At 36.1% G+C, this 17829-nt stretch overlaps 1 protein-coding gene across 1 annotated transcript in view; it reads right to left on the bottom strand.

Annotated features, from left to right (window-relative positions):
• Positions 1–17829, bottom strand: part of RABEP1 (rabaptin, RAB GTPase binding effector protein 1) — a 75707-nt gene that overhangs the window by 39254 nt on the left and 18624 nt on the right. The window contains exons 2-4 of the mRNA XM_058164395.1: positions 3391–3516; positions 1906–2109; positions 741–901 (exon numbers count right to left, since the gene is read on the bottom strand). Of these exons, the coding sequence (XP_058020378.1) occupies positions 741–901; positions 1906–2109; positions 3391–3516 (491 nt within the window). The remainder of the gene's footprint in view (positions 1–740; positions 902–1905; positions 2110–3390; positions 3517–17829) is intronic.

Raw genomic sequence — 17829 nt, 5'->3', positions numbered from 1 at the left:
TTATATTATATTATATTAGATCCAATAATCAGATTAAAGGGATTAAAAATGGGAGACAAGACATATCCTTTAAATCTATTTGCAGATGATATGATCCCAAATACTTTCCTTCAGCTAGCTATATTAAAAAGAATTACTGGTAAGACGACTTTGTAGAGGTATAAGAATCAACACTAATTTTCATAAATCACATTTGATGTTTATTTGTACATTCCCAAAAACTCAAAACGAAATTTCCACACTTTTAAGGATTCCAATAGTATATAAATCTTTAAAATATTTAGATATCACTATTACTAAAGTATCATTAAAATCTTTAGAAATAATTATATACCAATATGGAAGAAATTAAACAAAGAAATGAAAAACTGGGCTTTAAAACATTTCAATATTTTTGGACAATTTTCAAAGATAAAAATTAAAAATTCTTGCATGGTGTAACTTTTTGTTTCAATGCCTCCCTGTGGTATTTTCAAATCAGCCTTTAAGACATTGGAAAAATAATTAATTAATTAAATAAAATATATTTTGCTTTCATGCACAAAAAGTGAGATTAAATAAAACGGCTTTATATAGAGGTCAAAGCTTAGAAACAGTGAGGCTAAGATCAGCCCAATTTGTTAATCTACTATCAAGCGACATATGATTTCATTTTTTATGGAATGCTGGCTTGACACTTCTGGGAGTTGAAGCCCACCCAAGTTGCCAAGACTGAGAAACTCTGCTCTATCCTGACTAACCTTCTTCATTTCATTCTCCAAGTTTTCCTCTTCTTGACCTTCTGAAAGTCGCCTTCTCAGCTCTGCTATTTCCCGTTCAACGTTCTCTCGATATTGATTCCACTGAGATCGGTCTTGTTCCAATCTGTGATGAAACTGGCCTTCATATTCACGGACAGTCTCTGAATAATAATAATAATAATAACAACAACAACAACAACAACAACAACAACAACAACAACAACAAAATTAATCTTTGCTGACAATCTTGTTACAAGACTACCAGAAGTCCCAGAGTGAGATTCTTAAGCATATTATTTGATATACACCTAAAATGCACCAATCCAACAAGTCCAGGATCTAAATCTTCTAGAACAGGAAATAGCACCTTCACTGAATTTGTACAGCTTATGATTAAATATCAAGTTCACACTATATTTTCTAAGTAAACATAGAAAATGTAGATGCTGTAGTCACACTTGAAAGATTCAAACCAGATTGTTCTAGTGGCTGTGATAGAAGTGACTCTGTAAACTTTTCTACACTAGATAATATTTCAGATATTAACAATAAGTGCAAGATGGATACAGAAGTACCATAATCCTTCATGTAGTTATCAACAAGTCTTTGTTTTTCAAAAATACATTTATAATTTCATATCTGATAATGAAACAGAAAATCTGTGCAGAGTACAAATCAAGAGTCACTACTAACTGCCACTATACATACATACTTTTGTACGTTGTCAGTAAGAACTGTTCTAGCCTACCCTTCTTACTAATATGGTTGTTTTTCATATATATCTGCTTCAGGTTGGAGGAAATAATTGTATTTATTTATTTATTGAGTATAAATCCTACTTTTAAAATAGAAAGAATATAATATCAGGAGCATAATCATAATTTTTATGACAAGTTCATTTATTTATTTTTGGAAGTCTGTCTGAAACAACTTTTAACACAAGCAGGATAGGTATTTCTAAATAACAAGAAAAAATTAAAGAACCCACAGAAGATGCCAAACAATGACCTCATATATCAACTCATTCTTCTGAATCAATTTAGTGCACTTTCCTTTCCACAAGAGCTGTTTGAAGTTTTTCTATATAGTGGTTTGGAATAGCAAGCTATGTATCGGAGACAATATGAAACTGGCCTAATAATCTAACCATTTTTATTAGTCCTACCTTTCATTATAGCCTGCAGAGAGGCAACTTCTTCCTGCCACTGCTTCTTTATGTCATCAATAGCTTCCTGTTTAGTATTTTCAGACACTGTAGCAATGGCTTTGATGTTCTCCATTTCAGCCTGTGCTTCCATGAGTTGCTTTTGAAGTTTTTCCAGATCATCATGTGCTGCCTGCAATTCTGCATTTTGCCTCTTCAGATCCTCTTTAAAAACAATAGAAATAGTTATACAAACATTGATTTATTTTAGAGATTCCTGGAGCCAAGGGGAGAAACCTCCCACTTATTGCTGGTATTGGATTAGCTCTAAGCAAAGCAATATATCAAATCAATTCTATACCCAGTTTACTATTCTAGCTTTATGTCTCATTCTCAGTTCCCCTTCCAACTCTATGATAAGCTTGAAATATTGAAATCTATACTGTTGTTTTAAAGCTCCTTTTTATTATGGAACCATACTTCCTAGTATCAGAAAACAGACTTCTGTAAAATCTAAGCCTGAATCTGGCCTAATACCTTTTAAATTTTTTCTCATGACATGCAAGGACATTCTTTGTCTCTTCTCAAGGGCTCTGATAATCCAGTTAACACAAAATCAATAGACATTCCTTATTAGCCAAGGTGCTTCTACTCAAACAAAATGGGGTGGGACCAAAGGCTCGCTGCAAATTCTTCAAGAAGATACCCACTATTTCAAATCCATCTTGTGTTCGTTAAGAGTTATACAGAAAGAAGCTGCAACTGGTCATAAATGCAGGGTGCCAAGCACCCAGAGTGCAATCATACAACCACAGAAAGTGCTGAAAACTTTGAGGTCTGGTCATAGCCACCATTCGTTCAGTGCTGTTGTAACTTCAAACTGTCAAACTGTCATTGAAAAACTGTTAAATAATAATTCTCTACCTAGCCATCATAGTTAAGAGTTAGCATTTTTACGTCTACTTACTGTGTTTTCCCAAAAATAAGAAACTAATATATATATTTTTTGCCACCAAAAAAGGCACCAGGTCTTATTTTGGGCTGATGTTGTCCACTGACTCACCTCACCTGTATGCGTCGCCCCGGCCTCCTTTTCGCTGTCAGAGGCCTTCAGGAACTTCTGCGGGCTGACAAGGCTTTCCTGAAGGCCTCTGCAGCCGAAACAGAGCTCTGGATCGATCCAGAGCTCTGTTATCGGCTGCAGAGGCCTTCAGGAAAGCCTTGCCTGCCTTGACAGTTGCAGAAGAAATGGGTTGGCAAGGCAGGTGTTGGGGTGCATGAGGCCTGGCTGCAATTGTCCAAAGGTTAAGTAGTAGGGCAGCTCCACCCCCCATCCCCACTCTAGCTTAATTTTTACCCGTGCACCCTGGAGTGGGTGGGGTCTTAATTAGCGCTTATTTTGGGGGGCAGGGCTTATATTAGGTGCACATGTAAAAATCAAGCTAGGACTTACTTTCGGGATAGGCCGTATTTTCGGGGAAACATGGTAGAATAATTAAACATTACCTTCTTTAGCCAGATACAGTTCTTTAAACTTGGCTCTCTTTTGATTAAATTCTTGCTCGAGATTCTGTTTTGTACGTACAAATTCAGCATTGACTTTCTCTAGTTCAGCTACTCGTTGAAGAAGAGCTAAAAGTAAATCAAAGAAAAAGCAATGATCATGACAATCAAAAATGCTGCATATTTCTTTGAAGAAAATTATTACAAATAATATTGTTGCAAAGCTATTTAACATTCAGATAATACAAGAGATACCATGTAAAGTGTAATATTTAGTTGCTTGTACCATAAAACTGTATCATCCTACTTTCATCCCAATCTGCCATTAAAGCCAAGAAGGGATCAGCACAGATTCTTACCTAATCACAGTATCTTAGTATTATGTAGAAGTGCTGTAGTCATACCTATGTGTTATGATAATTTATATTATGATAATTTATATTATAATAATATAATATATATTATAATATAATATAATAATTTATATTATTCATGTTGTCTTGTATTCTTGTATGGACTGCACCAGTAGAGGCTAAACCAATTTTGTTGTAAAAGGCTTTAATTTTGAATTTGATAATCTGGAGTCCTTTCACTTTGAAATACACAGAAGATCACATATGCAACTTTTATTCAATTATTAATATTGATATTTTATGTCACTTCATGAACTTTCAGGGATTTAATCATAACATCCCCAATTCATAAATGCCTGCTTAAATGATTAACAAATGCTTTCTAAATGTTAAGAACAAGAACGCAGGGTCTTTCTAATAATAGCTAACGAAGGGAACGCCTTGAAATTCACAATGCATAGCAACATGTACAATACTCCCCTCCATCATACACATTTCTACAGCTCGAAAAGAGACATGGCTTGGCACGAACACCTGGTTTGTATGCAGAAGATTCATTACCAGCATCTCTGTTTATAAGGATCAGGCAACAAACGATAGGTAATCTTTTTGTTTCAGATACCAGAGGCTGTTGTTAGAATAGACAATAATAAATTGTCAGAACAAATGGTCTGAGCCAGCTAAAGACAATTCCATGTGTTCATATGTTTACACAAAATTAAACATGTACTTGTTGTAATGGAACCAGCATATTTTCAGTCATTGTAACAATGATACCCATAACAAATTTTGGTGTATGTCACCACTTTCCCCCCAGGTAAGAGTGCAGATCCCAGAGCATTTCACTGTCCTTGTGAGAAACTTACATACAGATCAGAAGCCTCAGTACAGACAGAAGATGGCAAAACAGACTCGCTCCAGGTTGGAAAAGGACTGATAAGGTGTACAGGTCGTCCTTGACTTACACCTACAATTGGGACCAGAAATTGTGTTGCTAAGCAAGTGAATAACTGCAGCTGATACAGAAGAACAGACTGAGGCTCAATCCTGAGCAAGACTGGCTGTGGATATATGGGATCTGTGGTCCTGATGATTCTCTATCTTAGATGAGGTGGTGTTTTCCCATTTGATACTATTGCAAAATGTGGACTTTGTCTTGGCTTCTGTTCAAGTAGCAGGTGGCAGGTATGGCCAAGGGTGGTTGCATTCATCCCTACACTGGGAGGCCCTTCAGAAACTCATGCCCCAGTCACCTCGCAAATGGACCATTGCAAATGTGATCTGCGTGGGGCTGCCCTTGAAAGCCATTACTAGAGGTGGTGCAGAAGTGCACGTAGCAAGGGGCATGACTTAAAATGCTTATGTTAGACCACTGCTCTGTGAGCTGCACTGGTCACCAGTCAGCTTCTAAGTATAACTCAAGGTGCTGGTTACAACTTATAAACACTGGTGGTTTGAGCAAGTGTCTATTTCCAGTAGTTTCTTTCCATCAAGCAAAATCTGGCAGAGGGGGCGTGCTTCAGGTAAATAATGCCATGTATCACAACCTAAGAAGCATGTATATTGTCTGTAGCAATTCAGTCCCTCTGAAACAGTAACTCCCAAGAGATTCATATGATTCCCACCCTGATGGCATTCTGAAAACCTGGCTATCCTCCAAGGCTTTAGATAGGGTGGTTGTTTGTTGTGTATGGTTTGTGTGCTGGACACATAAGATCTCTACTCTAGCATTTACTGTTTCTTGCTTTTTACATGTAAGCCAACCAAGTCGTTAAGGAGTCAAGCAGCCTTTAAATTATATGTTAATTAATTAATTAATTAAACCCTTTAAAATTATACAGCTCTACAGCACAAAAATTAGCCCATCAATATCCTATTTCTATTCTCAGTTCAATAATTGTACTGATTTCTATAGTGAAGCTCTCCAATTTAGTAAACCTTTCAAAGTAATTTAACAGCCATTCTAATAAAAGAGTTACACTACCAAGCATTTATTAAATCTTTTAACAGAAACCCCCTACTTATCAAATCCTTAGAATTTTCTGTAGCTGCTTTCTGTGGTTCTTGTATATTTAAAAAAATGATGGCTAATAATTAGAAATCAAAAGCAAATTTACATCCCTATACTGTACCATTAAAATAATATTGCTTGAGAGAACCAATATAAACTCTTCAAATTACAACACATCAACATCTCTGAAGCCATTACTCCTGAATGACCTTTATTGAAACATTCATTCTTAGGCACAGTTGTCAAAAACCACAACCTAACTAAAGTGGAATTGTTCACAGCATGAGGCTTGGTGGTTAAAAGCAGTAACATTTAAACTCCTTCACAATTTCCTCTCTCTATAAATAATGAATAATTTAACAATACGGGAGGGGGCGAACACAAGATAGCCTTAAGGCATTATTTAGCAACAGGGGAGGGTCAGTGATTTCATTGCTTCTGAAAAATATTACTGTATATATTTCCTATTCTTTTCATTGCCTAACTTTTTCTTTACAATCCTTTAGGAATGCTCAATTGCAACACCAAAAAAACGGCTATTGAAAGGAAAAAAACCAAATACCACCTCTTATTGCATGGTTGAATATACAAAATTTCAATTTCCTTAGTTTCACTTGGTGTATTTTTGGACCTGGCTTGATAATGACTACTTTGACAAATCATTACCAAACATAATCCTTGATTTACAACAGTTCATTTAGTGACCATTCAAAGTTACAGTGACACTAAAAAACCTGAATTATGATCATTTTTCACACGTATGACCTTTGTATCAGTCCCACGGTCATGTGATCAAAATTCAAATGCTTGGCAACTGGTTCATAACTTATGACCATTGCTGTGTCCCAAGGTCATGTGATCACCTTTTGAGATCTTTTGACAAGCAAAATAAATGGGGAAGCCAGATTCACTTAACAACCATGTTACTAACTTATCAACTGCAGTGATTCACTTATCAGCAAGAAAGATGGTAAAATGGGGCAAAACTCACTTAACAAATGTTTCACTTAACAACATAAATTTTAGGCTCAATTGTGGTCGTTAGTCAAGGACTATTTATCCTTGACAGGACACTCTCTGTAGGGGGATCTAAAGAGAAAATATTAGCTTACATTATTAACTTTTGAATATATTTATTTATTTATTTATTTATTTATTTATTTATTTATTTAGGAAATTTATTTGCACCCATCTCAAATTCAATGACTGGGTGGCTTACAGTATAAAAATATTAAAGCATTTAAAAAAATTATAATCAATGTAGAATACAGCAGATAAAATCATTAACAAATACAAAGCCTTCCATCCTTTATAAGATAGGTAAAATGAGGACCCAGATTGTTGGGGGGGCAATAAGTTGACTTTGTAAAAATATACAAATAGAATGAGACTATTGCCTTATACATTGTAAGCCGCCCTGAGTCTTCGGAGAAGGGCGGGGTATAAATGTAAACAAAAAAAAAAAATACAAATACAAACCAGGGGTGAAATGCTCCCGGTTCAGACCGGATCACCCAATCCGGTAGCGATGGTGGCGGGTGGTTCGGAGAACTGGTAGCAAAAATCCCTGCCCCCCCTCCCACCCCAGCTGAGCCGCGCAATCATCAGAGGGCTTTTTTTTTTTACTTTTAAAAGCATTTTTTCTTCAGCCAAAAAAAATGCTTTTAAAAGTAAAAAAAAAGCCTTTGATGACCGTGCAGCTCAGCTGGGATCATCAGAACCCTTTAAAGGCATGTGTTCTACAAGCTCTGCGGTCGAAGAGGTTGTAAAAAAAATGCTTTTAAAAGGTTCTGACTATCAGGCAACTCAGCTGGGATCATCAGAACCCTTTAAAAGCTTTTTTTCCTCTGGCAATCCCAGCTGAGTTGCCTGATCATCACAGGCTTTTAAAAGCATTTTTACAACCTCTTCATCCGAAGAAAAAATGCTTTTAAAAGTTAAAAAAAGAAGACCACGCCCACCCAGTCACAGTACCCCCCCACCATGCCATACCCACAGAACCGGTAGTAACAAATTTTATATTTCAACCCGATACAAACCACTAACACCAGATGGGAAAGGGAGAAGCCAGACACACAGGGGTGGGGAGGTGGGATTAAATTTTAATAATAGTCAACCACTCCCAGTATGAAGCTCCCCCACTGGGTCCCCAAGCCACCTGATAGAGCCAGGTCTTGAGGCTTATGAAACAACAGATGGGTGGAGTCAATCTCATCTCAGGGGATAAGATGTTCCAGAAGGCTGGAGCTATGCCAGAGAAGGCTCTTCTCCTGGAGCTTGCCAGCCCAAATTCCTTGACTGATGGAGTCCGCAGTGTGCACCCTCTGCCAGCGCCAGTGGGCCAATCCCTTCAGGGTGACATGGTTCATCTCTCTTTAAACCACAACAGTATAATACAAAAGGAATAATTTCTAAAATCTTTACAATGAATTTGCTGCAATGGCATATGCTCCATAGCAGGCAATTTGTGAATATGTAAGTATGCTCCTGGCAGATAATTTCTGAATACACTATGCCCTTAAATTTCTAGATGTGCCCCTGCCCCCCAAAAGTTTGCTAATTTGCAACATCTTGTGGACTAACTGCAAACAAATATAGCAAGTACTAACATTCTTCATCAAATCTTAACCAGTACACTCCTTGCTATCAAGCCTTCACTTGCAACACTTTCTATTCAATTATACAAGACTCTCCAAGGTCCGGGCTTTTCTTTTCTGTTTCATAATCCGTTTAACCAACATTTTTAGTCAGCTGGAGAGTTAGCAGTATGTACCTTAAATGATTTCACTGGTCTGCACTAGTATTATTACAGAAGAACAATGTATCAAACAAGTGTGTACAGTTTTAAATAACTCTGTAGAGCACACAAGTGACAATATCGTTTCAAAGAACCTTCATAACCATAAATACAAATACGGAAAAAATCAAGATGTGCAGAATACAAAAATTGAGTGTATATCAACCACAATTGTAGAACTAGGATGTCAACCATTCTGTTGGTATAAGCAGCAAAAAAACCAAAAAAATAAATAAAAGCCCTTGGACATTATTTTACCAAGAGTATAATTTTACTGATAATTTCACATAGGCACAGAAAAAACAAAGCCAGTTCCAAAGTTTTTGCACTTGAAGGGCCAAATTGTCCATTCATTGTCCACCAATAAACTATGGTTCATGGTTCATTGTCCACCAATAAACTATGGTCAGTTTGTTTTGGGAAATGGTCTGAGCACCTTGGAACTTTCCATCATTTGACCTTGGGCACCAGGATGTTGCCAGGTGACAGTCGGCTCTCTTGCATTCTACAATTTCCTCCTTTACATTCCAAACCTGCCCATCCCCTCCCTGTTTCTGTTGTCTGGTTGCGAGTGGAGTGTGTAGCGAGTCAGCCATGACGTAGGGCAGGGGTGAAATGTAAAATTTGTTACGACCGGTTCTGTGGGCATGGCTTGGTAGTAGGGGTAATGTGGCTGGGTGGGCATGGCCAACTTTTTTTTTTTTTTACTTTTAAAAGCATTTTTTCTACAATCTCTTCGGCGAAGAGGTTGTAAAAAAATGTTTTTAAAAGCCTGTGATGATCAGGCAACTCAGCTGGGAGGAAAAAATGCTTTTAAAGGATTCTGACGATCCCAGTTGAGCCGTGCGATCATCAGAGGCTTAAGAGCTGGGTTATAAATCAAGCTATGAGTTTTAGTCCTCCCTTAACTGACATGGTGATTTTGAGCCAGTCATCCTCTTCTCTTAAACCAATCCACCTTGCAGGATTGCTGTTGTAGGGAAAAACAGGAGACAGACGAATAAGGTATGTATGCTATCTTGATTTAACCAAAAATAAAGGAACAATAAAAATTAAGTAAATAATGATTTCCTACAAGATAAAAGGTATCAGGCTTTTTCTTGTAGGAAGTTAGCACCCATCCCTCCCCTAGGAAAATGAAATATTCTAGGAAATATTAAAAAGGCAGAATATTATATTTTCCCTAAAGGAGAAACATGTTTCTAAAAACAAACTCAGAGCCTCAGCTCCCTGCCACCCCGCCCCCTAGCAGATATTTTGGTGCCAACCTATCTACAAGACAAAGGCTGGGCCAGCTTATCTACAACACAAAAGACATGGCCCTCAAGCAGTGGTGGGCTGCTGCTGGTTCAGACTGGTTCGAGTGAACCGGTAGTTGCGACCTGCGGATGGTTGGACCCACCCACCAGCCCAGGTGCAATCCCATCCTATATCCCTGTTTTTGACGTTGCATGCCTGTGTGGAAGGTGCATGTTTTGTGATGCTGCATGCACACACACTCACATTTCCAATGCTGGGTGAACTGGTTGTTACAGTTTGTGACGCCCACCTCTGCCCTCAGGAGATGATAAGATTATCCCTCACTCAAGATCCAAACCAGGACAAAGCCATCAAGCCATAATAGGAATTGTCCAAAGCTCCTTCATTACATCATCACCCAGCAAGATTCAACCAGGCCTGGGTTTCAAGACAACCTACAAAGTTACCCCTGCATGGCCCCATGGAGTCTGACAACCAATCAGAGTACATTTCTTACACAGGACAGGAAGCTCCAAGGTGGGCCCCAAGAGAGGGTATAAATCTCTCTCCCTCTCTCACCTATGTGCTCTTTTTTGTGTTCAAACCATGTGGTCCTGTCCACCATTAAACCATCTTTCCAAACAGTCTCCATGTTTCCAGTGTCTTTCTTCCCACTTGGAACGGAACCAGACGGACATTTCTTCCAATACTCTTTACAATTTTTCTCTTTTTCCCCCTCTGAAACTTGTTTTCCATTTTAGTATTTCATGTACTAAATTTACAGAACTCTGATGTTCAGCAGCAGCGTGGTATCTTCTGCTTTATACTGGGGCTACTTGTTCATATTGTAATTGTTTGCTTTCTTGCCATCAAAGATAGATAATTTCTATCTTTACAGAACAAACATACATTTTAAGAAGGCAAATTCTGAGGCACAAGCTTAAGAGTAGGGGGTTAAGATATATCATTAGTCAACAGAGCACAGTGAATTGGTTGCTAAGTAAAAATTCTTCTTTAAACATGATTACAAACTATAAAAGAGCAAATGTTCTAATGTTTGCATTTAATTACAGATTGGAAGCCAGTTCAAGATTAACAGCTGGATTTTTTAAAAAAGGAAATAATCACAGTTTGTATGTTTGGGAAAGAAGAACGGGACAACAAAGAACGAGGTGGCTGGATGGAGTCACTGAAGCAGTAGGCATAAGTTTAAATGGACTTCAGAGGATGGTAGAGGACAGGAAGGCCTGGAGGAATGTTGTCCATGGGGTCGCGATGGGTTGGACACGACTTCGCAACTAACAACAACAAATGTTTATTCATCCCAACAGCTTAATGAATGTTCTGGTGCATCTGATACTAGCCTAATTTACATGTCTGGAGCCAGTTCCAATATTCCTCCCAACTGTGAAAAATATGGCTTGTATATCAGCTCCCTTTTTCATCTTTGTTGCCTGCTTTGATGAAGGTTACTTTGAGAATTCAAAAGATTATTAAGAAAGACATATGGATAATTGCTTTTGTAAATGCAGTGAGATTATTATGTGCACAAAAATGGAAAGATTCTGAAATACTCACATTGGACAAATGGTTAATAAAGATGACAGAATTTGCAGGATTGGCAAAACTGATTCAGAAAAAGACATTTGTCAGTGATTCAGAAAAAGACATTTGTCAGTGATTTTAAACCCTTTATGAACTTTTTGCTAAAAATGGAAAGAAATGAACGTGATTTATGGGTTTGATGATTACAAATGGTAGAATATGGAAAGAAAAGACCCAAGATGTAACCAGATAGAGAGGACAAAATGTAAACAATTTATAGCTGCTGTAAAGATCAGAAACCATTTTTTCTTTCTTTTTTTCTCTTTTCCGATTTACTTTTCACTTTTTTTACTTTACTTTTTTCTTTAAATTTGTATTGTTTTTACTTTGTAAAGGACTTTAATAAAATTAATTTAAAAGAGAATTCAAAAGACTGCGTTTTGTAACTTCAGACTCAACTAATAAATTATTTCTCATCATATGCAAATTTTAAATCAAAACATCCTAGGAAGAAATTCTCAGCATCTATTTTCTTTTTTTAAAAAAAACTGGCACAGTTAACATCTATTAGTGGACAAATTTACCAAGACTACTGTATAGTTAGTGCTCTGTGTACTGGAAATTAGCCATGAAAAATACCTACTGGTATTTTCTGAATGCAAAATGTAATATGTAAACAGGAGGCTGGCCTTCAGTTGACCTCAAACTTTAAATATAGTAATTATATCACTGTTATAAATAAACATGTTTATGTTTGAGTAGTTCTGTTGCAATCAACTGTAATGATAGCCTCTGTGTATAGTATAAATATAGTGACCACCTATATACTAAAACAAAGATGATTAAGTTAGCAGCACTAAAAATATATTAGCTGAGTGGGAGATGGGAAGTATATAAATTTAATAACAAAATAAATAAAAGGATTGGAATAATATCCAGAATACTATAGAAGTATGGCATGAAGTCGTTATCAGACACCAAAACCCAGATGCAGAGTTCATATGATCTATGATTCAGCATATTGTAATATATTGGGGGGGGATGGGGAACGAAGAGATCAGTCATTTCCTGAAGCTTTGTCATCAATTCCATAAGAAAAGAAACGAAGAAAAGGAAGCTCATTCCAGTGCAGTACCCAAACTGAATGCAATATTTTAAGTGAAATTTGGCCAATACAAAATTGAGAGGAATGTGGATTTCTTTTAATCTTGACACTATTTCTATATAAATAGTCCTTGACTTATAAGCATTCACTGAGTGACTGTTCAAAGTGACAATAGCATTGAAAAAAGTGACATGAAATGATTTTCACACTTATGACCATTGCAGCATCCCCATGGTCACATTATCAAATTTTGGCTGCTTGGCAACTGACATGTATTTACAACAGATGCAGCATCCCAAAGTCATGTGATCACCATTTGCAATCTTCCCAGCTGGCTTCCAACAAGCAAAGTCAACCTGGGAAATTGAATTCACTTAACAACTGCATGATTCACTTCACTGCAATGATTCACTTAACAACCATGGCAAAAAAGCCCAAAAAATAGGGTGCAACCCACTTAACAAGTGCTTTGCTTAGAAATGGAAATTATGGTTCCAACTGTAGTTATAAGTCAAGGACTACCTGTGAATTCCCAGTAGATTAATGTTAGTTTGAGTATTCCTTGACGTTTGTTTGCAAAACACTGTTCTTACCCATATGCTTCCTTGGTCTGTCCTTTCAAACATCTGTTTTAATCAAATATTTAATTTTGAAGTGGCATCCCATTACAAGTATGATTCAAGAAGAAAAAAATATAACACAGTATTTTGCTGGCCAGTTATATTTTATTCTTGTCACACAGTGAAAAAAACCTTGCTGCAATTAGTAAACTTGGGAAGCTAATAATGTAAATTCCACCTCATACACTTAAAATTATTAGGCATGTAAGATTTCAAAGCTTTATCCAAAGGTTTGGATAATATAATGTACGTGCTAACAACTTTAGAACTAAAAGCAAGCTGATTATCAGTAAGATTAGTTCTGAACATACTGTTTTCATAAAATACTTGTACAGAAGTTTTTCCTGAATACATTTAGGAAAAAAGTAAGCAAATTCAAACAAATACATGCATTGGTGGAAAAATAATATTTTACTAACATAGAATATAATTATTAATTAAAATATACAGAAGAGCTAAATAACAATATTAAAAGTCCATAAACATGCTGTAACGTATTTACATGTCTCTAACACGTTTACTGTATAAGATACCTAATGAACATTTACTATAAATATTCATGCTTTTTTATTTATAAGAATAATATAGCTGTCTGACTCCATGACAACTCTGGGCAACTTACAACAATAAAAATAATACAGAAATCATAAACAAAGTAGAAAAGAGGCAAAAAATATCTAGAAGAGATAACCATCAACTCAACTGATAAAATTTTATGACAGCTCACTACTCGACTAATTAGGGAAAAAGCCATGATTTTAACAATTTTCTAAATGAATGCGGGGTAGCAGCATTCCCCAAGACTGCTAGAAGACCAATGCTTCAACAAAGGTTCTCTGGATCCATTTAGATTATTTTATTTGGTTTCACATATGAAATGATGAACTCTTGCAGCATTAGGAAATTTAAATGAGAATAGCAGTAGTTTGAAATCAGAAGGTTAAATACATAATTTTCCAAATATTTTAAAATATTACTTGATATAACAACTGAAATCGTCTTCATCTTTGTTAATGTGAAAATGGTCTAATTTCTTTTCAAAGGAATCCACATATTAACACAGCATTGAATACCTTAATGATAGGAACTAGAACTTTTACACCTAGAAATTATCATCTGCCTTGTTTCCCCCAAAATAAGACATCCCCTGATAATAAGCCCAATCGGGCTTTTGAGCGCATGGCAATAAGGTCAAGTGCTTATTTCAGGGTTCAAAAAAATATAAGACAGAGTCTTATTTTTGGGAAAACACGGTAGCAATATCTCATACTTGATAAGATCCAATTTGCATTACTGTGGTACCGTCACTCCATCTAAAAAGATACTTGGGTACAGAGAATACTCAAGGTTGACTCAGCCTTCCATCCTTTATAAGGTAGGTAAAATGAGGACCCAGATTGTTGGGGGGGCAATAAGTTGACTTTGTAAATATACAAATAGAATGAGACTATTGCCTTACACACTGTAAGCCACCCTGAGTCTTCGGAGAAGGGCGGGATATAAATGTAAATTAAAAAAAAAAAAGATCAACTGCATTTTTCCTCCCTTCCCCCAATTTTTTATTCCTGGCTCAGTGAATAATTCTAAATAGTACTATACTTTTTAGTATGCTGCCCAAATCACTTCTCATGAGTTGGACAGCTATATAAATTTAATAAATAGATGAAAATGTTTATAGCTATTTGGTATAAAAACTGGATTGTGAATTTCTCATGGTGAATAGGAGCTACAATCCCATGACCTGTGATTAAGATCATGACCTGTGGACAATATGATTCCTTAACAAATAAGTGAGTCATTATTACTGCCAATTTTGTCTAAGTCAAGGTAATAATTTCCTTGGAATTTCCTTGGAATAGTGAACAAAATATTTCCATAGTAGTGGTAGAACAAAATATTCTTCTTTTGCAAAGAGAGCTTATTTGGAATGTTCATTGATGCCCTCAGCTTAAGAACAAACAGATCAAAAGTAAAGACATAGAACTAAAAGAGCCATACAAAAACTTGCTCACTGTAAACTTGACATTTACAAAAAGGCTTGATGTTATAAATATTAGCTTGAGGTAACATATTTAGTGGAACTGATACTGTTTTAACTATCTTTTATATACCATATTTATTTTGGAAGGTTTTTTATCTCACTTTGTAATAGTCTTCTTATCTAGTCTTCTGTTTCCTATCTTAGTCTATCTATCTGCTTTATGTTATGTGTTTCTAAGTCAAGAATGATGATGTTCTTGATAAATAACCAAGTATGAATGCTACTTACAACACACATACACATACTCATTGTGTGTTTCACAAAAATGATAAATAGAAACTCAATTATTTCTTGTCCATCTCTCATAAATAACTCTCAGACCGCTTTACTGTTACCAACCTATTGTATGTTGAAGTCATCATGTTGTATCAAGCAGTCCTCCATAAGACTTATTCTAGTTTGGGACATAACAGTGTACGTTTCTACTCACACAGCCTTCCTCTTAATATTAAAGCCCACTATTTCCAAAGCTTTCAGAACTTGCTCTAAACCAGGTTGAGCAAGATCCAGAAATCTTGCTAATTGTACTTCATGCTCTATATTATGTCAGCAACAAAAGTGGCCGACTCAGCAGATCAAGAACTTAAAACAGATGATTCATTATTGTGAACACCTGAGCTGACAGCACTATGGAGTTCTGTAATCCTAGTCAATTGGAAGATTAGAATTTTTATAATTGTCAAACTGACCAAAGTTATTTTTAAAGCAAGATCCTATTCCAAAATATTTTAAGTCCACATAATGAATTTACAATTAAGCTCTGAATTATATGAGACAGGGACCATACATTTAGCCAAATGTCACTGACTCATGGCTGCACTATCAGATATGAATGAATATATTCAGAATACATGTCTCTAGGCAGGAAATACAGAGGGAACTGTTCAAACAGAAATGCTATTATGACTGACAATATGTTGTAAGCAACATTTGTTGTTTTGATTATGTATCATCAAATCAGTGTCAACTTTTAGTGATTACACAGATAAATTTTCTCCATGATGATCTATAAGCAACATCTGTACTTATCAATACAATTCAACTCAGAATAGGCAAAATATTTTATAGAAATGCCATTCAAAACTAAACAACCCTATGTGTTCAGAATAAACATTCCTGACATCATGGAACCAACTTCCAAAAAGGTGCATCAAGGTTGCTATTTAACCGATCAATTCAGTTATTGAGTATATTTGCATATAAAAAAATAAATATGCCTTTGATCTGAGATCCACTTCTAGTACATCTATGGGTTTATCCATATATCTTGGTAAGTTATAGATTAGTTAGAAAGGGATTAATCACCTCCTTAAGGAAGCATTAATTGTTTCCTTAAACAAAGGATCAGCATTCATCTGCTACTTAATCTCCCAGGAGGGGCAACAAACTGGCAGAATGACTCATCACTCTACCTTACCTTTTCCATAACCCTGAGATCTACAAGCTGGAAACAATCCATTTGAACATAACAAGCAGTTTTTTGAAAATTTCATTTTGTCACAATAGTATACACAAACATCGACATAAAAAAAAATAACACATCATAAAAGAAATATATATATATAAGCAAAAGTATGCAACAGTTATGTTAATTTGATATAATGAAGCGAACAATAGGACAGGAACGGTAGGCACTTTTGTGCTCTTATGCACGCCCCTTATAGTCCTCTTAGGAATAGGGTGAGGTCAAAAGTAGACAGTTTTTGGTTGAAGATTTTGGGATTTTGAGTAGAGACTATAGAGTCAGGTAATGAGTTCCAAGCGTCAACAACTCTGTTTTCCGCAATCAAGTTTGAAGCATTAAGTTTGAATCTATTGTTTGCTCTTGTATTATTGCAATTGAAGCTGAAGTAGTCTTTTACAGGAAGGATATGACCTATCCCATTTTTGGAGTTGAAATTGATATGAATGTAATCACTTTCATCTTCAAAATACTGAAAATTCTCAGAGAGCTTGCTTTGGCTCTCCTTTGCCAACCCGTAAATGGATGAGATGTCATATAATATGGAAAGCATCATTGTCAATTTCGTGTAGATACAATGTAGGCAGAGAAGTATGCCTTTTTTACATTGTCTGCTGGGAAGCAGTAGGATTTCAGGGTTGGATTCCATGTTCAATCCAATTCTTCCTGAGAGTTCCTCCACTTCCATTCCAGCCCTCAATTAACTATTTTATTGCTTTGAACTCTATGATAAACCAAGTGTTGCTTGGGCTCTTCTAGAATAAAGAGGTTGTCTAGGAATGATCATGTCAACTACCCAGGTGGTCTAAGTATTTCAGAGATTGGCCATAGTTTCATAGTATTACCAAGAGATGAGGAATGGCTTATTGATTGTGAGTTTGCAGACATTAAAAGAGATTCAGCTTGATAGTAGTTACCAGTCAAGGCAATAGCAAATTAAAAAGGAGGAAAAAATCACCAAACGAATCATGATGACTTTGTTGTTTGCAGGATTTACTCAGTCTCATTTCTGACTTTTCAACAAATCATAGTTTTTGAATGTCACCACTGTTCAAAAGCTTACTATAGAATTTTTTAAAGAATACTATTTCAATTATTCAATCATTTTCATCTGTCCCTATTCTGTGGAACCCATGTAACAAACAGCAGAAAGGATCACAGAATGTAAATCAGTGACAAACAAATTTATTAAATCAGGGGTGTCAAACTCAATTTCATTGAGGGCTGCACTAGGGTGGCATGGCCAGCACTCATGCTGGGGGCACCTGC

The sequence above is a fragment of the Ahaetulla prasina genome, chromosome 1, assembly GCF_028640845.1.
Source record: "Ahaetulla prasina isolate Xishuangbanna chromosome 1, ASM2864084v1, whole genome shotgun sequence".
Classification (NCBI taxonomy): domain Eukaryota; kingdom Metazoa; phylum Chordata; class Lepidosauria; order Squamata; family Colubridae; genus Ahaetulla; species Ahaetulla prasina.
This window is presented reverse-complemented; position numbering and strand designations above follow the sequence as displayed.